General features: G+C 40.0%; 1 protein-coding gene and 1 non-coding gene across 5 annotated transcripts in view; both read right to left on the bottom strand.

Annotated features, from left to right (window-relative positions):
- Positions 1–22,833, bottom strand: part of SLC41A2 (solute carrier family 41 member 2) — an 88,825-nt gene that overhangs the window by 43,255 nt on the left and 22,737 nt on the right. For all 4 annotated transcript variants that reach the window (XM_045826570.1, XM_045826574.1, XM_045826573.1 and 1 more), the window contains 5 exons: positions 20,779–20,886; positions 16,942–17,013; positions 12,795–12,939; positions 10,951–11,097; positions 829–976 (listed from right to left, as the gene is read on the bottom strand). In XM_045826570.1, the coding sequence (XP_045682526.1) occupies positions 829–976; positions 10,951–11,097; positions 12,795–12,939; positions 16,942–17,013; positions 20,779–20,886 (620 nt within the window). The remainder of the gene's footprint in view (positions 1–828; positions 977–10,950; positions 11,098–12,794; positions 12,940–16,941; positions 17,014–20,778; positions 20,887–22,833) is intronic.
- LOC123810753 lies at positions 20,060–20,168 on the bottom strand. The gene has a single exon (XR_006784307.1). It is a non-coding gene; the product is annotated as a U6 spliceosomal RNA (small nuclear RNA).

Here is a 22,833-nt window from a genome sequence, read left to right as displayed (position 1 = left end):
GGAATGTCTCACCTGCTGTTCCCTCTGCTCTCCTTCTTTATAGCTTTTTACCCTTTTACTGTCACTTTAGTAGTTTCAGGAAGGAAGATGAACACCTGTCAATCTACCAGGTTTAACGGGAAACTCACACTGGCTTCTACCTTACTCTTTTCACCAAATGTACAATGAACACCCTTCCACATCAACAGAGACATGACAGCGTTCATTTTTAACGGCTCACTGATACTCCATCCTGCGGCTGTGCCACACTTTGTTCGACCAGCACCTGGTTGCTAGGCCTCCCAGGTGTTCTCTTTCATTAAATACTCCTCTGTGATTAGGGTCCTTGTAACTAAATCTGTTGTGTCTGCCCTTAATTATATCTTTAAGTCCCGTCACGTCACGTCCTGTCAGAGTGGAAGTTGTCAAACGGTATGCATATTCCTCAGGCCTTCTGACAGCTAGCTATCTGAGCCATTTACTATGAAACACAAGCGATGTCCTCGTCAGGCTCACACACACACACACACACACACACACACACACACACCACTAAATTTCACTCAATAATCCATTAAAGATTTGGTTGGAAAGAAGTGTGAAACTGGTAGTCAAGTGAGGTGCTGTACATCTACTGATTTCAGTAATTCCTACCACTTATATCCATTATTACCTGGGATAAGAAGAACTGGATATATACTATAACTGATCCATGAACTAAAAACAGAAATTGATGCATAATATAATTGATCCATGAAATTGAATTGTTTTAATATACACACAGATGCATGCATGTGGACTGCAAACACACATACACACATGTGCACACACACACATTTTAATACTAACCTACTTACAACCATGGCAGTTATGACCGGCTCCCAGCCCGAGTGCAGAACGGTCCTCGTGGCTGGATGTTTGGCCGCTACGACAATCCAGATAGGAGTGAGAGCCAAGAAAAAGACACCAACTAATGGGGAAACGTAGTAATAGGTCTCTGAAATGAAAAGAAAAAGAGAGAGTATTTCGATTTCTGTTCTGTGTAGCAAGTGTAAATCTTAAAAATTTACCAGAAGATATATTATCAAACATATTCACATGCTATTTATTTTCGTTAAAACTTTCAAACAAATTTAAACTATAGATAAGGTCAAAATATTAATGTACCTGTAGACTAATACATTGATTCAACAAACATTGATTGAAACAGCTAGGCAACCTAGATGGGAATGGCATAATAATAACAAGAACAACAGTAAAAAAAAGCTAACATTTATTTCACTCCTACTATTTACTAAGAGCTGTGCTAAATGCTTTATATTCATCAACTCACTTAACTGTCGTCACAAGGATGAGATAGATACTGTCGTTTCTATTCAGTGAAGAAACTGGGCTTAGTAGTTCATAGGGTAGAAAACTGGAAAAGAGGGAGCTACCAGAAAAAGAGCTGGAGAACTGAATATCAAGCCATAGTAGGAACTCCACAAGACTAAGCCAAGAATAACTGGGGATTCGTAAACTGAAGAATTCTCAGAGTTTGACAAAGGGCTAAAAGCCATTCAAGACCTCACCACCCCAGAGAGAGGAGGCTTTGAACACTGAGCGCATTCGGCAGACCCACGAAGGGTCGGGCCTCAGCAGCAAAGCTGCTCTCGCATGAGGTCTGCTGTGCATCTGCCCCAGTCAACCTGGAACCGAGCCTTGTGGGGCTCCAGCTAATCCACAAACAACAACCTACAAGAACAAAGTCCAACACTTTGTAAAGAAAAAACAATCGAGCACTTAACAATATTGCATTCACAATGTCAAGCACCTAACCAAAGATTATTTTTAAGAATTCAGGATAATACTTGGTAGCATTTACAAACTTTGTCAAATATGCTGAGACATTCTACTTACATTAGACATTTCACCTGTATCACAAAAGTATCCAAGTACTTGAAATAATATTTATAAAGCTAATGAATTAAATGAACAAATGTAGTGAGTCTTAGGTGTTCATAAACATTCATATAATATATACAGATTTGGTAAGGTTCCCATTTAAAAATCACAAGAATAAATCAATGACTAAATTATAAATTTAAAAATGGAATTAGCCCTAGCCATTGTGGCTCAGTGGACTGAGCGCCAGCCTGTGAGCGGGAAGGTCGCAGGTTCAGTTCCCTGTCAGGGCAACATGCCCGGGTTGCGGGCCAGGTCCCCAGTTGGGGGCATGTGAGAGGCAACCAGTTAATGTTTCTCTCCCTTTCTTTCTCCCTCCCTCACCCTCTCTCTGAAAATAAATAAAATCTAAAACAAATAAAAATGGAATTAAAACACTGACGTGTTACTCCATTTGGCTAAGCACAAGTATACAAAAAAATATGTACTGCCTCATTAGCATAAAGCCATTAACACCATGAGTCTAATTCTCAAATATTTTTATACCTAATTCTAAATCTCCCTTGGGTTAAAAATTGCCTGTGTCTTCATGAAACAATTACATTGTTCCTGAATATTTTGGTAATATTATTTTAACTGATTAAGGTTTTATTATTTTCAAAGATTTCAGCCAGGGCATTCTGGATTCTTCTCAATGTCTCTTAACACTTATTTTGTATAGAGGAGACTTCATAACTTAAAGACAGTTGATCTCCTAGTCCTTGCAGCGTTCAGCCTTAGATTTAAGTTCAATATTACTATATTTTTCTGACATCTCACTCTGGCTGGTGTGACTCAGCGGATTGAGCACCAGACTGTAAACCAAGGGGTCGCTGGTTCGATTCCCAGTCAGGGCAGGTGCCAGGGTTTTGGGCCAGGTCCCCCACTAGGGGGCACTTGGGGGGCAACCACACATTGACATTTCTGTCCCTCTCTTTCTCCCTCCCTTCCCCTTTCTAAAAATAAATGAATAAAATCTTTAAAAAATAAATTTTTCTGACATCTCACAAAATTCTTCAACCCTATTCTTACTCCTGTCCCTGACTGTAGTTTGTATTTCTTCATCTTCCTAAGGTATTTGCAGATCTCACATATGACTAAAGATGTTTGAAACAGATAAAAATTCAAATTTTTTCTAATCACGTAGAAATAATTACTGTAGATAGTAAATGAATATTCAAACTTTATTATCATGATTTTATCTGATGTGCTATCACATCTTCAATAATTATACTAGTAGAATTCATTTAACTATTTTCTTCCATTTAAAGGGCTTCAATGCTACATATAGTATCATTTTCTCTATGGTTTTTTTAAAATGAAAAGACCTTTATTGAATAGATTCTAGTTCTCCTTTTTAAACCACTGGACAAGGATAAACAACATCCTAATTAGAAAGCATCCTTACCTCCTAAAACAGCTAAGGTTGCCAACAATCTCTTTACAGGATTAAACAGAAAACTAAAAGCATTAAGATCCATTAAACACAAATGAAGAGAACTATTCTGCTAGGTCAGATCATCTCAGAATTTCATTTTCAGGTCAAGAGAGGAGCACCATGCCAGGCTTTTAAGTTATTCTCAACATCAAATCTCTGGAAGGTCATCTGAAGTTGAAAAAAAAAAAAAGCACCCACCATCTCAACCCAAGAATCACTGCTCTGAATTTTCAAAGAGAAGAAAAAATTTCTCAGGAATGAAACTAAAAATAATAAGTGTACAGTTCCTCAAAAACTGAAACAGAGTTTTTAAACACTAAAAAAAAGAAAGTGGGAAAACCATGATAAAAATAAAAGTATCTAAAATGATTTACTGTAAATGTGTTCTATTCCCATTTCCTAACAAAGCTAACATACCCCTTCCCACCAAATCAGACCATGTGTACCGCTGTACAGAACTCTCCTTCCCTTTCCCTGGGTGACTTCTAATCCGATGCTGGTAGCTAGGAAAGAATTACCAATACTGAAAAAGGGAAGCACTAAAACAGTCCTCGTTTTAGGACGTCATTCTATGGATGTCATAAGGTTGAAGACTTACTTTTAGAAAATCACTAATGTATATACATATACTGACAACAGTATGGGGATTGCCAGAGGAAAGGAGAGGAGGAGGGAGGTGGAAGACAGGAAAGAGGGGGTAAATGGTGATGGAGGCTTGACTTAGGGTGGTGAACACACAATACAATATACAGATGATGTGTTATAGATTCGTACCCCTGAAACCTATATAATTTTATTAATCTATGTCACTCCAATTAATTCAATTTTTCAAAAAAGAAAACCACTAATGATACAATCAGCAATGGAAAAGGGTCAGTTCACAGCCAACCTTTACCCAATTCTAGAGATTTCCCTACGATGCTTTCTTTCTCCTGCCTCTTTAATCCACCACCAATGGATTTCATGTATGTTCCTTATGTTTTCTCCTTTGATTCTAATGCAAAAAAAGGAACTCAAAACTGCCACTCTCCAGAACATTTTCTCAATCCTTTGACATTTTGCTTCTGGGCATGTCCTCAAAAACTTTGCTTAAATAAACTGTTGAAAAACTTTTTTTTTAAAAGCTAGCCATAAATTTCTGCATTAACATGAAAACCTAAAAGAATGTCTTCCTTCTCAATGAAATATGGAAATGACCCTAATCAAAATAATATTTTATACTAATGTCCAGGTATGTAGAAGCGTACTGCGATAGGCTGAATAACGGCCCTTCAAAGACAGCCACATCCTAAGCCCCCAAATCTGTGAATGTTGCCTTATACAGCAAACCCTTTCAAAGTCAAGGATTCTGCAATGGGGAGGTTATCCTGAATCGTTACGGTGAACCCTAAATGTAACCACAGGTGTGCTAATAGGTCGGCGGTAGAAGGAGATCTGACTACAGGAGAGAAACCGATGCAACCACAGGAGTAGGGACCGAGTGACGTGGCTGCAAACCCAGGAAGGCTGGCAGCCCCCGGGAGACGGAAGAGGCAGAGGATGGGTTTTCCCCTGGAACCTCCAGAAGGAACCAGCCCTGCTGACACTTTGATTTTAGCCATGTATGTCCAAAGCATATCATTTTGGGCCGTGGCCTCCAGAAACAAGGTTTGTGATCATTTGTTGCAGTAGCAAGAGGAAACAACTACAGATGGAGAAGTAAAACTTGGTGGCGCTTTGAGCCTAACTAATGCCTGTGCGCCTTAGTGCAGATTCCGTGATACACGTCAACTACAGACAAGTCAGGACTAATGCAGCTAAAGTGGTTCCACTGCTATGATTCCATTTAACCGCCAAACATAACTGCCATCTTTCTGATTCTCGGCTTCCAGCTTCTATTAGATTCTTGATGGCATTTTACAGCTACTGCTATGAAACTGCATCAATAGCATTTACGATTCCCACCCTAAATTCTTCTGACACATGTAACTGCTGCGTGTGACATCTCTGTATGTCAGCTGTTTTTGTGGAAACAACAAAATGGGAATTGGAAGTTGTAAACAATTTTTTAAACGCCCTGTATAACAACCACCCAGACTTCCTCACTAAATTGACTTCTGGGAATCACTCTAAACGATGATGGTGCAGCACTGAAAAATGATGAAGAGTGACATGCATGGTAAACTCAGGCTCTACTCACATCGCCACATCAAGGCGGTGACATTCTAGAGTGTCCTGTGTATTAACCAGTTGGCACTCTCGTTAGTGTCCCTGGGACTGAAGTGACAACCCGAGGCTGACTGTTGCCGCTCTTACAGCTTCAACTAGCCACGTTCTTTAGGTTTTAAGGTTAACCTTGAAGAATGAGAATCAGTCAACATTTTGCTTCTCAGAACTTGCCCCAAAAGAGAAAAGCTGATAATTTTCAAATCAATTAAGACCACGTGCATAGGAGGATTACACAGCCATGCATATAAACAATTGAAAAAGAGTTTTCAAAATCTTACCATTATGCAAGCAACAAGAAAGAAAGAGACAACAGTCGTGTGCACCTATTTCAGTTACTGGCCAACTTCAGAATTTTTTAATAGCTTTTAAATATTGTTGCCTGTTTAGAGATCACTACATGAATGAATGAATGCCTTTGCATTTTCTCTGCAAACCATACCAAAGCATATCATAGTCCAGAAGTTAGATTACTCTCCAAACTTTCTATTTCCTCTTCTATTTGAAATAGATTTTTTAAAGCCATACGTTGCCATTTTAATTTTTCCATAGTGATACTAATCTCTAGAAGCTTTCTGCTAAGGCACGATACCCTAGCAATATTTCCCTAGTACTAAGTCCTCATCAAAAGGATCATTTTTTTGTTATAATCTTTTATGTTACTGGATAGATACCATGATACAATCATTCAGAAGGATATCAATCTTCTATTTTCCATGCATCTACCACTTCCTGAATAACCTCTGCTCACATTAATTGGGTAGCTTTCAAAAGGAGTACATGATTTGGTGAAAGTGTAATTTACTTAACATCCACTATGGGGCGCTACAAAAAGAAATAAAACAGGTTTATCTTCAAGAAACTTATACCCTCACAAAGGAAAGAGCCATATTTACATAAAAAGCTATAATGACTGCCCAAATGTAAAGAATGCTTTAAGAGAAGTATCGATAAAGTGCTATGGGAATCCAGAGGAGGAATGGATCACCTAAGATTGGGGAACTCTAAACATTTAACACTGAAAAATGCTGGTTCTGTGTAGCTTTCATGGAGTGGAGGGGACGACATAAGAAAGAAGAGAGAAAAACCACAGGCTTGTATGAGAATCAGTAAACATGTCCGGCTGGAGGAAATGGTACAAGGAAGAGAAGGGCAGGCTGGGCCTTGAGAAGATACGTTTCTGAGGACTCTGTTCATTAAGCAATAAAGACTTACTCAGGATGACTCCAAAAAATAAAGTCAATAGAAGCAAACAAAGCTCTTGGGCTTGTTTGGTCTTTTTTTTTTTTTGTAAGAACTAGAAAGGTGAGAAGGGGAAAAATATGTATTTACTTAAGATATCAGATATCGGCAAATTTTATCAAGACTAAAAGAGAGTCCACATGCCCTGGCTGGTGTGGCTCAGTGGACTGAGTGTTGGCTTTTGAGCTGAAAGGTTGCCAGTTCGATTCCCAGTCAGGGCACGAGCCTGAATTGTGGGCAAGTCCCTAGTTGGGGGTGTGTGAGGGGCAACCGATGGGTGTTTCTCTCGCACATTGATGTTTCTCTCCCTCTCATTCTCCCTCGCCTCCCCTCTATCTAGAAATAAATAAAATCTTCAAATAAATAAATAAATAAAAGGCAGCACATTGAATGAACATCGAGTGAGTCTTCAAAGCTAACATGTATCAAAGCTAACAGGACATGAGAGGAGCTTTTCAAAGTCATCTCTGAATATCTAAAATTCTAAGTGAGACGTTTCTCAAAGTCCAGTTCTTTGAGAGCTGCATAACAATACATGGCCTCTGTTTGTAACCAAAGCCTACAGCTGCCCTGAAATCCTCGTTTTATCTCTAAAAACTGCTAATTATGTGTTTAACATAATTCAGGGATTAAACTTTGTTCTAAGAACTAGGCATCTCCGCAGGATGAATGAATGGGGTCTTGGACTTGAAAGCTGCCTGCTCCTAACCTTTGCATTCAGAATACCACCAACACAATGCTAGGCTTACAACCGCCGATCTTACGAGGCCCCCTAGTGCTCACAATGCGGACTTTAGAAGTTCAAACACACACTTCAGAAAAACCTTGAACCATTAAATCGACTGAGGAATCCATCGGCAGCTATGATTCTGAACCAATTCCACTCTGGGAGTGCACTTCTCAGCCACCAGCGGAGCATCCTAGCATTCAGCCCGGTTCTGACGCTGTATGCGGGAAGACAGCATCGGACTCCACAGGCCACACCCGGCATGGAGGACAGGTCATTAGGACAAAAGATGTTCCCACTGTTCTTAGCGCTCAGAAAATGTCAAGGACTTTGGGAGGCTGTGAGCCAGGAGCCTTGAACAAAGACCAAATGTATATGAGAAATGCATTGTGATCATACGAATGACCAAATATGCATTTCTTATAAATCACATCCTCACAGTAGCCCATTAAAAATATCTTTTCAGGGACATAAATGATACAGATGGGATGTAAAAGATCCTGTTTTAATGAATTCATGTTGAGTTATTTTAAGCCAATTTTTAGAAGACACAACCTAAAAAGTCTAAGCAAAATTTAATAATAAAATTATTTTTCAAAATTACGGTCTCTGACGTTAGCACTCCATTTCACTTTATTTCCTGATCCAGTTAAACTGCTAATGTATCATCTATAACACTCAGAAACTGAAACTTTACATGGCAACACACTATGATTAAGTCTTTTATAAGGACAGTTCAGCACTTGTATAATTAAAAAAAAATAAAATTTGAAAAGCCACCATACATTATTTTCCTCTCAACTTGATTTATCTTCTGGAATCTCATCATTGGGTCTGTATCATTATAACATTGTCCTATTTATTAAAATAATGTTCTTCAATGGTCTCCTTTTTTTTTTTTCTTAACCTTTTTACGACTGTGGCTTTAACTGAGGAGACACCCTGGTCCTCAGCAAGCAGCTGAGAAATGTGTTAAAGTGGCCGCATGGTCACTTAAGCACCCACGTCTGCAATGAGATACCTCTCTTGTTTGTGTATGTAAGGGGAGCCATCTCAGACCACTAGCTTCCCCCCTTTCCCATGCCCACCTCCATCCTCAGTGTTCCTGGCCAGACCCACAGAATTGCTGTCCTTTTAGGAAGAATCCTTTCACTCTCTTCTACTCTCCCCTTCTTCCCTCTTCCCTCTTCCTCCAAGTGGGAGAGACTCCCCTAATTAGGAAGACCAGGGAAAGGGGCACGAAGCATGGCTAACTCATCCCTTTCTCCTTGGGGATGCTGCCTAGTAACGACAGTCTCCCCTCCCCAACACAGTCAGCAGCCTGTCCTGTGGGGGTGAGGACTCCAAGCTGTCCAGCTAGCTGCCTGGGAGTGGGTGAGTGCGTTTAATTAACACAGTAGGAGAGCCGCATTTAGTCACATTCTCTAACACCAGCCATAAGCTAGTGTTTCGATCCCTGACTTCAGCATCCATTTCTAAACTGTGTAATAATGTGGAGGAGAAAAGTATGACCAATTATCACCCAGGAATATACATTAGAGCAGATTACCCTGTTAGTAACTTAACTCTCATTTTCTGTGCTTTTATTGACGAGGAGACAAAGGAATTGAGGATTATCCTGCATAGACTTGAATTTCTATCATTCCTTGCACATTCCACAGCAAAGAAAAAACACGAGACCTACGGGAACAAGGTCTGGCATGTGGGCCATTGATTGTTTATTGTCCTTACTTCAAGTGCAGACATACAACCTTCTAAAGGAGAAAAATATTCCTCAAATGTATGCATCAAATCTTATCAAATATTGTTTTGACCTCACAGGGAGTGAGTCTCAGTAGGTGAGTCAGTGTGCGGGTTCCTTAGAAGGAACTGCTTGGGGCTCCAGCAGTTTCTTCCACCGATTCAATCCTCACTGGTTTTTGCAGCCAGAAGTTGTGGGGACTTATCTTCCTGAGCCGGGGGGCCTGGTGTGGGTCTGGGACTCCTCGCTCCCAAGATATCCCTCCTGACTTTTTAGCCATGTGGGTGCTGGATCAGCCTGTTCTGAGTCTGTGGCCCTCCTACCAGTCAGGGTGGATGTGGTTCCTGACAACTAATTCCATAGTTGTCAGACTTCCATTCGGCTCCGTTTCTGACGTTCCTGAGTGATGGATGTTCTCTACTTTAGCTGTAACTCTGATGTGGTGGGGTGAAGAAGTGAGCCACGGCTGCCTACATCGCCATCTTGACCGGAAGTCCCCGAATATTGTTATGCCACTCATTAAATGACTCAGGTAATTTTATATACTAGGAAGTCTCCCTTGATGGCTCCAAAAGTAGTAAATAATTTCTGCCTTCATTAAGTTAAAACCCTTTCTTTTTTTTTTTAAAGATTTTATTTATTTATTTTTAGAGAGGAAAGGGAGGGAGAAAGAGAGAGAGAAACATCAATGTGCGGTTGTTGGGGATCATGGCCTGCAACCCAGGCATGTGCCCTGACTGGGAATCGAACCTGCAACGCTTTGGTTCGCAGCCTGTGCTCAATCCACTGAGCTACACCAGCTGGGGCAAAACCCTTTCTTTAGTTTGAAAACATTTATCTCCGACCCTTCTTCAAACCAAATGTACTTTCGATTTACTGTAAAATGTACCACAAATGTGTATAGAATCTGTGAAAATATATAACGATATATGAATAAATGCTTCTGGTTTGCCATATAAACCATTTTTTTCTTTGTATTACTGTGGGTTTCTGTTTTAATTTTTTAAAAATTTGGCATCTAAAAAAAATGAACCACAACCACCTGTTAGCACTAAATCAATTCTCATGAATCATAGTCATTTACATTGATAGTAGTCCCAGAGTATAAATCTGTAGTAAAACAATTCACTCGATTCTATAAATACTCTATCACTGTCATCAGGAATCACATCTATAAGATGACTCCAACGTCTCATAACATTCAGGTTAAAGTTCATGGTGATTTTTTTTCTTCTTGTTAACTGCCACGCTGGTTTCTGATTGGGGAAAAATCACTAAGTTTCAAGCCTCACCATAACTTTATGTCCCGGGACAGTAGTCCAGTGCACAGATCAGGACACTGGGTGGACTCCTTGCTGGCTACACATTTAGAGGAAAGGGCAGAAGTCACAGAACATGACAGACCATGTTCAACCTTCCTACCAGTAGTGGGGAACATATGTAAACTGTATGATCCTCAGTTTTCTCACCTGGAACTAGAGGTGATAAATCTTACAGAGTTTTAAACTCTAAGAAGAAAGTATATGACAACCATAATACATAGAAGGTATACAACAAATGGCAGTTATTGTCCTAATCCATCTCAACCACAGTTCTATTTCAGATGAAGGCCACCACAGATTCATGGCATTGTTATCATAATATTTCCTTAAAGGGACTCAAGAACATATTATATTTAGCTTCAAGTCAACTTACCAAGACAGGAGTACAAGCCCTGACTTATCCAAGCTAATATGGCAAGTGTTATAAGGTCACCAAAACTAGCAGCAATGGGTGTGGCAACATTATCAGGGTTGATGCCCGTCTTCTTTGAACCAACGATAACGCCAACCATTATTATTCCTGGAAGAAAGAAAGTTGTTACTTTTATCCCATAATTTTAAAGACAACCGATCCCCCTAAACACTGAAATATACAGGCTGGACAAACAGCAGTTCAATTCCAATTAGATTGCTTAGGCAAGCTGACATCAGCCAACAAAACATTCAACACTCGTGCCCAGCCAAATGCCTGTCAACAAAACCCCAGGGGGCACTTCTCAAACAAGAGACTCGAGGTGTTCAATGTTGCATTTGGACACCTGAAAACTGCTGTGAAATGACATTAATGCTGAAGTTCCAAATGTAGTGACATGTAACGTGTATGTCTTAGATGTAACGTGCTTGTGTGCATCAAACCCAAAGATTTTATTTGAACCTTCAAATAAAGCATGAAAATATCAAAGAAAGGTAAGTCACATTTATATGCATTGCAACGGGGAAGAACACCAATAAAAAGAGATTTGTTTAACGTTGAGGTAGCCAGCAATGCTTGCTCCATTGTATTACGGAGAGTGCTAGAATACTAAGAGGAGGGGGTAATTAAATTTTGGACAGGAGGCCAGAAGTTGTCTTTGTAAAAGACAGTCCCTCGATCCAAAGTTTTTGTCTAGGAACCTACAGCTGAAGACTAGAGGATCAAAATGGGACTCTGCACTCACACTTTTAAACCCTTACTTTCCTCAGTCACAGAAGGGAGGAAAATGATAACGTTTACATCTACACCTCACTGTATACATTTTCTCATGCCAACCCTCATTAAAAGCATGCCAAGGAGAGACCATTTAAGATTAGTTTTACTGGTGTGCCAGTCAAAAGTCAGTATGGAAGCCCAAATATGGCTATAATAAAACAGGACTTCACAGCATCTATAGATTGGAAATGACTCTACATGAGTTTCTTCTAGCAAACCAGTGGAGTTTGTATTAGTAAATATTTAAAAATGATACTCCAGCTGAACATTTCTAATATAGTTAATTAAAAAAAAATTCTGACTCTTTGAAATTCCATAGCCAACCACCGGCTATATTAAGCTTATGGTTACATTTGTATTGCCAGAGAGACAATGAAGAGTTTTCTTTAAAATCTGAAACTTTAAAAAATATCTACGGAGCCCTGACTGGTGTGACTCAGCTGGTTGGGCACTGGCCCGCAAAGCAAAAGGTTGTCAGTTCGATTCCTGGTCAGGGCACATGCCTGGGTTGTGGGCCAGCAGTCAGTTAGGGCACCTGCAAGAGGCAACCAATCAATGCTTCTCTCTCTCTTTCTCCCTCCTTTCCCCTTTCTCTAAAAATAAATACATAAAATCTTTGTCTTAAAAAGTTGAGGCAAAATAAAAAGTTTCTACAGACAGACTGCTTTGGGAACTCAGAAGTCTAAGAACCCTTGCTGCTGAACTGGCAAGCCAGTAAATCCCCAGCATGATTTCCCAAAAGCGGTTTCCCAATTAGGTTAACAGAAACCAGCGGCTCTCTGAGCTGTTCGCCTGGTCGTGTTTGGGAGCCGTACCAGCACCCATAAGGCCAGGAGGCAACTCAGAAAGCCTGTTCTGCACTAAAGTTTACATATAATAAGTGTAAATACTCCTGAAATAAGATATTTTAGAAGTTTGTACATGACTTTTTGATGTTTTTTATTACAGATATGTGCCATTTAAATAGAAACGGGCCAAGCTGGGGAAATACAAGACTGCACGAGCAGACAGTTGTGAAACGCACTCACCCTGCAGCAGAGACGCGATGAAGGCGGTGGCCACGCTGCTGGAGCACAGAAGAATGGAGTGGTCTAGGTAGTACTTGCCCTCCGGGATCCAGCCCAATATAATTGCCGCCACAGCCGCCAGAAAACCCACGACAGTTGCTTGAACCTAAAAAAAATTTTTTTTCATAAAATCCAACAGAATTATTCATCTCAAAAACACATTTTTTTTAGATCTGCTTATATAAATATGCATATAAGAAGTCAGAAGAAAGTATTGCATATGGTAATTGAGCTGCCTTACCTTTTAGGGAAGCTACTATACAGGGTCCGGCAGAAGTAACGCCTGCTTGAGTGTGGTTGGTAAGGTAATTATATGGGTGTAATAATTTATAGTTTTAATCTGAACACTTCACCTGAAGTGTCATTTGGATTGCTTGAGTGTGATTTGTTATATTACAGAAGTACGTGCTTATGCCTTTGTAATAAAAAGAATTTGTAATAAAAAGGGGGTGTTATTTGTGCCGGGCCCTGTATTTTTAGTTGTAACATTCCCTGAGGCAGTGAGTGGGTTCTCCAGACGCACTGACCTGGTGGCAATAGGTAAGGAACAGGGGCCAGAACCTGTTCTTTAACAAGGAGTGACTTTGATGGTGCCATCCACAGATCATCTAAGGAAAGCACACAACCCACGAAATTGAAATCTGACGCTGGAGGCAGTGTTGGCAAGAGAATGGATTTTATAATCCAATGACAAGAGTCTGACTCCTGAACATAGCACTTAATCTTGTGGCAAATTATTCAAATTCATTCCTTCAACGTCTATCAACTTAGCATCTCTTATGTATCAGGCACTGTGCTTGGTGTTGGGCTACAACCGTGGTCAAAACAGATTCGGTCCCTGCTCTCAGGGAGCTCTTGGTCGGTGGGAGAGACAGACATTAAACCTTAAATATAATCACAATCATGATTAATGGTATAGAAACTTTAGCTCCTAATCTGAAAAATGACAATAACAACAATTTAATTTAAAAGGGTTATTTTGAGATGTAAATGCACTACATTAATACATAAAATGCTTTCCGCAGTAGTAGCATAAAGCAATGCTCAAAGGAAAACAACCCCAAAACCCAGCAACTAAGAGTAACACTGGCTGGGCACTCTTAGAATTGTATTAGTAGAATGGCAAAACGAAAAGAAACCCTTAAGGTCCCTTGGTTCGATTCCCAATCAGGGCACATGCCTGGGTTGCCAGCCAGGTCCCCAGTAGGGGGCGCATGAGAGGCAACCACACACTGCTGTTTCTCTCCCTCTCTTTCTCTCTCCCTTCCCTCTCTAAAATTAAATAAGTAAAATCTCTCTCTCTTTTTTTTAAAGAAAGAAACCCTTAAGGAATCATCTGACTTACTGATTCTTTACTGTCTTTGTGTCATGGACTCCTTTGACAATCTGACAAAAATTTTTATAGAGATACACTATTTTGAGTAGGATTTCTGGGTGCTCACAGGCTTTCTGAAGCTAATCCATGTGCTGAAATCCAGGGCTCTGGGTTAAAACTAATCCTGTCACACAGTAACTTGACAGAGGAGCCCGAAGAGCCAGGGTTGGCGAATCCAGAAGCCTGGATTCCGGCCCCACGATCTTCCATCAGCTCCTGGTGATGCACCCACAGGTTCAGAGCTCAGATGCAAGCTGTCAGCATCGCTCTGGCTGTACCCGCTGCCAAACTAGGTCAGCATTTTCACACTGGTGAGTAAATACTATGTAAAAGCAGTACAATCAATTACTAATGTGAATTCTAGCACTGTGATTCCAAGGTTTTTCTTGGAAATCACATACAGAGCTAGGGAGCCTGCGGCAGACATGCTGGCAAATACATATATGTATACAAATGGAAATAGAAGCACACAGCTGGGACGAGGAAGTCCTAGTCCGTAAACCTGCAAAAGAAACGCCTAATTGTACCCAAGAGAAGAGGTAAATCTGCGTTCAAGGAGTAGCTGGGGAGGCGATTGGGGGGCCAGAGCCCTAACTAGACTGAGTGCAGGGCACAGCCCTCCAGGTCACATAAGGGCTCTCCAGTGGGACTGGGAACTTTGCTTCATTTGGCAATTCACACACTGGTCAAGGTGGCCACCCTGTAGCATGGTTAAGAAACCTGTAAGAGGTCATCTGCTTGGGATCACACTGCGTAGTCAGAAAGCACACATTCCGGCTCTTGAGAGCCTGCTCTGTGCTTCCTTCCCATCCTTCCCCACCTCTACCCTCTGCAGCCAGCCAGTCGGAGAAGCCATTTTTCTGCCCATCCCTTCCCTTTCCCCAAGCTCATCTCCTCCTTCCCAGGCTTTAGCAGACAAAGCCTCAGGCAGAGCACTACCACCATCACCCCAGCCTGGCCCCTCTTGTTTTCTCCCTTCTGTTCTCTCTACTGGCCCCGACCAGGAGCTGCCTCACTGGCTGGCACCAGTTGTGTCCTCATGGGCCTACATGGGCCTCCCTGTTTCTCATGCATTCTTGGCGGAGTGAGGCAGGCAGACACGGACTTCAGGACATGGCCTCTGGGATCAGTGAGTCCCCAGCCACCTCTGGCTCCCACCCTGACGGACAGTCGCAGGGAGAGAGGATGACAAGGGAAAGTCTCAGACCAAGAGTGGAAGCAAAGATTAAATGCTGAGATGGGAATTATTGGAATGATTTGATGGATACAGCGCATACTACTTGGTAAGAGTTTAGGATATTTAAAAAAATTAAATTAAATTAAAAATATGATTTCAAAGTTTTATTTATAGATTAAATTATAGTAGTCTACTGGTTGGTATACATTTTGATTATCATCCCTGCACAGATTCCTACAGTCTCAAGCTGACGAGGATCACGGACATCTCTAATGCAATGCCAGGACTCGAAAGAAGAAAAGTAAGTCCAGAAAGGTTAAGGAAGTTAACAAAGGTTATATAGCTGGGTAAAGTCAGAGCTGAGATTAAAGATTAGATGCCACATTTTATTATCTCTAACCTTTTGACTTTAGTAGTAGTTTCATGATTTTTTTAATAGTCTATATTCCAAAATGTCCTTGCCTTTGAAATGCGATATAATAAATTCCTCTTCCGCAACCATGTTCTCAACATGATGCCCTAGTTGACCTAACTAGGTCACTAAAATAACTAAGCATTCCTGGAGAGTGTGGCTCAGTTGGTTGGAGCATCATCCCATAAAATGAAATGTTGCCAGTTTGATTCCCAGTCAGGGCAAATACCCAGGGTGTGTGGGTTCAATCCCTATGTGGGGTGTGCATGAGAGGCAACCAATCCGTGTTTCTCTCTCACATTGATGTTTCTCTCTCTCCCTTCCTCTCTCTCTAAAAACAAAGAAAAATATGTCCTCAGGTGAGGATTTAAGAAAAAAAAAGTAAGCATTTCCTAAGCTTGCACTTGCTAGAATGCTAGAGTTACTCAGGTGGCTGCCTTCCTGTGTCCTGGAGACGCAAGAAGGTGGTGGGAAAAGAAGAGAGAGTCACCTGAAATGAGAAGGAACTGTAGATAATTTCTATGTAAATTTATGTGTACATAATGGACAATTTAATATGTTCATGTACATTAACATTAGTATTATTCGCAAATTAAGGAAAACTCAGCTTAATCAAACATCTGACCACATTATATAAAAAAAAGAGTTAAGGATTCTTGGGAGCATTTGAGATCTTGCTCTTGGGGATGTATCCTCATTTTGACTGAAATAAACTCTTACAAGAACCCCAAAAATAGTAAGTAAAAAAATAAAATTAAAAAAGAGCAAAGTTTAATTAAATAAGAGGATTTGTATAAAATATCAAAGTAGAAAAATAGTACCTAGGCCAAGAAATGCTAAATATGTACTTGTACAGATATTAACTCAAATTCTGGCTCTACTACACACTTACGGTAGAAAGTATTTTCTATACTTTGTATGTGACCTGTTTTTCATATTTAGAAGAACATGAGCAGTTTCTAGACAAAGAAAACTTTCGAGTCACGGATGTGCGTGCATCCTACCCCTTCTCCCAGCACTACATCATCATCGTGGGCCCCCTGAAACAGTCAAATGGCTGGCTTGACTAAAATGTATTCCATTCCACAGGTAGCAGCCAGAGCTGTAAATCCAAGGTCTATAAACAAATGCGTGCATCACTTACTTGTTTTAAAGCCAAGTTGCCAATTATTAGATTCCACTTTTCAATGGGTGAATCCATCTTCCCGATATTTACCTGTTAAGGTGGAAATTTTCATATTATCACTGAAGAATCTATATGTTCTCTATTCTGTTAAACAGCATGTGAAGTCTTAAAGCCAAAGGTAATTCTTTAGTAAATCTGCTGAACTCACATTAGACTTTAAATAGAACTCTGAACTCACTACCAGTCTTGCATCTCACATGCAGGTTGCCTGAGACATTTAAGATTTTTTTTTTTTTTGCTTAATTACTAGCTCACGAGAACTAGTGGACCAGCTAGTATTACCTGCCGGCCTGCTAATCTGCTAATGTTATTTTACAACTAATGCCATAATGCCCATCCTAAATTTTATGTATTTAGGCCCAATGTAAATACATAATTCTGAGCTGCTAGCATCTAATTCCACATCGAGAAAGTACTATAATTTGAAGAATTATTGACCAAAACCCCAGACATAAACAAATCATTCACTTGTCCATAGTTTATATTTGAGTCATGACTAACCCTGTTAACAATAAAACACTCACTCAGTCCAATGTGAGTTTTGGTCACGTATCGCCCTATTGAAGTTTATACATCTTTCAGCTGAGTGGAAGAATACTCTCCAAAAAAGATTATTGTTCACATATTAAATTGCACTGTAAGCCAAATCATACTTATCAACCACTTAGGATTCAAAAAAAATGTATATCCAAATCTGACAAGTTTTCTAATGCAGTCTTTTGGAAAACAATGAGCAACCATTCATTATGAAAAATACTATACTGAGAAAGACTTCAATTCTTCATCAACTGCTTGGTCATGGAAGATAGGTAAATGGGTAAAGTGGAAAGTATATACGGGTTATTATTTGTGGGTAGTTTTAACCATGGCCAAACTGAGTTTGGCTCAGTGTCTTCCGGCTATTAGGTTAACTGCCACATCAACATCTCCTGTACCAATCTAGAAAACTGTTAGAACAATTATTCCTGCTGTCTTAATTTGTATATTTCTTTCCTAAGCCTGGAAATCTGAATTCTTGATGAAATTTGTGTTTGTAGTTTTGCCAACTTGGGTTTTTGCTCAGATGAGTCATAAGGGACAAGCAATGTTCAAAGAGTGAAACTATCTCAGGGTTCATGTTCAAGAAACAGGTATGAGACACTGGGATCTACTAGACATTGTGGAAAGAAACTGAAGGAGACACACAAAAAATGGAAAGATGTTCCTTGTTCCTGGATCGAGAGAATTCATATTGTTAAAATGTCCATATTACCTAAAGCAATCTATAGATTTAAGGCAATCCCTATCAAAACTCTTTGACAAAGTTAATTTTTTCAAAAGTGAGTAAGATAAGCCCTGGCTGGCATAGCTCAGTGGATTGAGTACGGGCTGTGAAGCAAAGCATCGCAGGTTCGATTCCCAGCCAGGGCACATGCCTGGGTTGCAGGCCACGGTCCCCAGCAACCGCACATTGATGTTTCTCTCTCTCTCTCTTTCTCCCTCCCTTCCCTCTCTAAAAATAAATAAATAAAATCCTTTTTAAAAAAGTAAGATAAAATCAAACAGCAGTAACTGCTTTTAAAAGTAACGAGCAATTATATTCCCACCACCTAGCTTTGTCAAATATTAACATTTGACCATATTTAGCATATCAATAAATCATATACTTGTTTCAAATCATTTTATTGTCCACAGGTATCTGAGGCTCTGTTTATATTCAGTATTTTTTTCCTCTCCATTCTTCATATTGGACTATTTCTATCTTCAAATTCACAAATCCTCTCTTCCACTATCACCAATATAATACATTTGATTCTTTTCTATAGTATCCATTATTCTTAAGATGTCCCATCTGTTCACTCATTAAGATATATGTTTGTTTAATTATTTGAACATTTTTCCCTTTAGTTCTTTGAACATATGTATACTAGTAACTTTGAAAAATGTTGTTAAATCCAACATCTGGGCCCATTTCCAGTCACTTTCCAATGAGCAAATAGGAATTGCACTTCTCCTGAATGTAAATCCATCACACCTCTGTGTTTCTTTCCACATGCAGCGATTTTCTGGTTGAAAACTAGACAGTAGAATAATATGCACCACGACTGGGATTGTTACATTGTTCTGAGGATTACTGGCTTTCCCTTGCAACGGGCGGTTAATTTTCACAGACTCATCACTACAGACCCAGGGGTCCCTCTCCATGGGCAGCAGCTCAGATCTCTGCCCAGCTCTTTCAGCTCCCAGCTCCTGCTTTCAGCCTCGCCCTCTGGCGATCTCCTTGGCGCCTGCGCAGTTCAACAGCCAGCCAAACGCTTGGGCAGGATTTCTACCTAGACTCGGGGGGCTCTTCTCGGTGGTTTCTCTTGCTGCTGGGATTCACCCCCAATTTCCCCCAATTTCCACCTGCTCTGTCACCTCCAAACTCTATTTACCTGATAATTCAAACCAACAAAACTTCAACTTTATGCCACTACAGCTCTGCATAAGTCACAGAAGGCACTTAGTCAGGAAAGCAAACACGCACAAATTTTAGCTAGGATATTTGTCTTTAAGGCATAGGCTCCTCTCACATTTCTGCCCATTTCATTTCATTTCATTTCATTTCATTTCATTTTTTGACTCCCTTACCTCAAGCTGGTGAGACTGTAGGGTCTTTGCCCCAAGAGATCCAGGGGCTGGGGGAGTCCCTCAAACAAAAAAAGCCTACACTCTGCACGATCTTTCTTTATTTTCCTCTCCTGCCAAAAAGCCTTTTGGATTGGGTTCTACCTGGGTGATCCACCAGTTTCTAAAACGTAATGCATGCATAGATCACTGGGAAAAGATGACACACAGAACTCAAGTGTATACAACGATTGACTCCGACCACCTTGGTGAAACTACAGAACAGCTTTATTTTAAGACAAAAGCTAAAGGAATGCTGGACACACATTCCTGCTGGATGCCTAATGCCCAAGTGTTCCAGTCAATATTCAGTGGCATACAATGTGACCATTCCATAACGAATTTCTGGGACACTAAAAAAATAAGACATTTAAGCAAGTTTTAAATTGTATCACCCTTTTATTATTAAATTTTCTAGAAACGGTATTTTTAAAACATGGAATGCTTCGCAAATTTGCATGTCATCCTTGCGCCGGGGGGCCGTGCTAATCTTCTCCGCATCATTCCAGTTTTAGTGTATGTGCTGCTGAAGCAAGTACTAGAAATAATTCCTTAACAGTGAGGGCTGCTAGACTGATCCTGGGGCCACCAGACGTCCTGTTCTGAACGCTGTAGAGGCGCCCACTCTCAAACGAGAGAACCAAGACCATCTGTGGCTGGTTTGGCCAATCTACTGCTGAGAACGGTGGTGTTGCCAAATCATTAGGCGTTCTCTCCGCTCATGTAATATTTGACAAGATAAAAACTTACCTCTTTGATTCTTAGGTTTGAAAATTTGGTGGACAGTGATGGAGCAGTTCCATTGAAATCCTTTCATAAACTAAAGCTGCACACATTGCTTGCTGATGATGCATTTCAAGTATTTTCAGATGAGCCTAAGATTGTAGCCCTCACTTTTATTGTTTATTTTAATATTTTTACACGTACTTACTGCTTCATATCATCACTTGAGAGGAATCTGTCTTTTAAATTTTGAATCTGAAAGTGTAACAATGGAGCGATGTAACTGGCTTCCAAGACACCAATTAGTAATACTCCCTGATGGCTTAATTAATTTTTGGCTGACATTCATGGGCAGATGGCTCATGGAAGTGAGCCTAACTGTGTACATGGTTTTCACCACACATCCTTTCAGGTGGGGAAACTCACCGCAGTGGATAGTCTAGATGCCAATGTCATTTCCAAGTTCCCTTTAAGACCAAGTAGTGCAGGGACTAAAATGAAAACTTCTGTTACTTTTTTGAACACCTCCCAGTGCTGTAAGAAAAAAAGAAAAAAGAAAAAAAAAGAACTTTTTGACACTCTTTTCATTTGCACCTTGACCTTGGACTTCCCAGCTTCCAGAACCGTGAGAATAAATGTCTGTTGTTTAAACCACCCACTGCTAGGGATACTTCTAGGGATGTAACAGTTAAAAGAAAACGTGAAAACTTACCAAAAGTAACACAAAAAGAAATAGAAAATTGGATGAGCCCTGTGACTTTTAAAGGAACTCAAGCTGTGCCCTGGCTGGTGTGGCTCAGTGGATTCGCAGACTGCTGGTTTTCGAACCAAAAGGTCACCAGTTTGACTCTCAGTCAGGGCACATGCCTGGGTTGCAGGCCAGGTCCCCAGCTGGGGGCAAGTGAGAGGCAACAGATTGATGATCGGTGTTTCTCTCCCTCTCACCCTCCCTTCCCCTCTCTCTAAATATAAATAAATACAATCTTTAAAGAAACTCAAGCTGTAATTAAAAATATTCCCACAAAGAAAACTGCAGGCCCAGATGCATTCATCAGGAAATTATACCAAGTACTTAAGGAAGAAATAATGACAGTTACATAAAACTTTAAAAAGAGTGGGAGGTAAACAGAGAACATTTTCAAATTCATCTAAGAGACGAGCACTACCTTAATAGGAAATCTGCCCATGCCATTATGAGGACAGTTATAGGCTAATCTTATACATGAATATAAATGCCAGAACTCTAAACAAAATATTAACAATCAGAATTTTATACAAACAACAACGAATCATGACCAGGTTACATTTATCTCAGAAATATAAGGGTGGCTTAACCAATACAAGTCAACATAGCAAGAAATAAAGTAGAAAATAAATATAAGAAAAAGCATGTGATAAAATTCAACCTCCAGTCATGATTTTACAAAAAGAATCCTGAGCAAACTAAAAAACAATCTTCTTAATCTCATAGCGAACATTACAAAACTCAACAGCCAGCCCCCTGCTTCATGACGAACTACTGAAAGCGTATTCTCTGGGATCCGGAATAAGGCAAGGTTCCCTGCTCTTACCACTTCCTTTTTATGGTGTAATACTTTGGAAATCCTAGCCAGTACGGAATGGCAAGGAAAAGAGTTCAAATGTATAAGATTTAGAAAGAAATAAAACCATATTTATTCATAGATAATAGGATTATGATGAAGGAATTCCAAAGAATGTAAAGAAAAAATTGTTAAAATTACTAAATGATTTTAGCAACTTGCTGGGTACCAGGTCAACACACCCACTCTAAAGTCCTAAGGCTTAGGGGTATGTATTAAAGTTCACAAAATCACAAAAGCGGCTTTTTCCAATTATGCGTGTGCTGTTCTCTCAAATAGTACAGTATCAAGAAATAAGTAAACATTACACCAGAGGAATGTATTTACATAATGAGCTATGTAAACATTCTGCCTGACAATCTATGCTGTAACACATTATTCCTATATAGGATACCATTCCATAGCTAAATGTTTAGTGCTTCTTCACAATAACTAGTACATCAAAAAAAAAAGTCTACCAAATTAGCTTATTGACTCCAGCAACTGTGATACTACTATAGGAACTTGAAAAAATTATATTTCAAGTGAACAGATAGGTATGGGCCCCCTTGAATATATTTCATTCAAAAATTCAATATACTTCTTTTTTAAAAGATTTTATTTTTACTTATTTTTAGGGAGAGTCAAAAGGAGGGAGAAAGAAAGGAAGAGAAACATCAGTCGGTTACCTCTCGCAAGCCCCCAACTGGGGACCCGGCCCATAATGTGCCCTGACTGGAAATCAAACCAGCGACCTTTCCATTTGCAGGTGGTGCTCAACCCACTGAGCCACACCAGCCAGGGCTCAACATACTTCTTAACACAGTTCTCTACATATTCTTTCTCTGTCTGATGGTGGAAAAATTACGTTTCTACTTATGTAAGTTTTCCACTTAGATAA

This window comes from Phyllostomus hastatus, unplaced genomic scaffold (assembly GCF_019186645.2).
Source record: "Phyllostomus hastatus isolate PE091 unplaced genomic scaffold, TTU_PhHast_1.1 phas_scaffold_755, whole genome shotgun sequence".
In the NCBI taxonomy this organism is placed as follows: Eukaryota; Metazoa; Chordata; class Mammalia; order Chiroptera; family Phyllostomidae; genus Phyllostomus; species Phyllostomus hastatus.
This window is presented reverse-complemented; position numbering and strand designations above follow the sequence as displayed.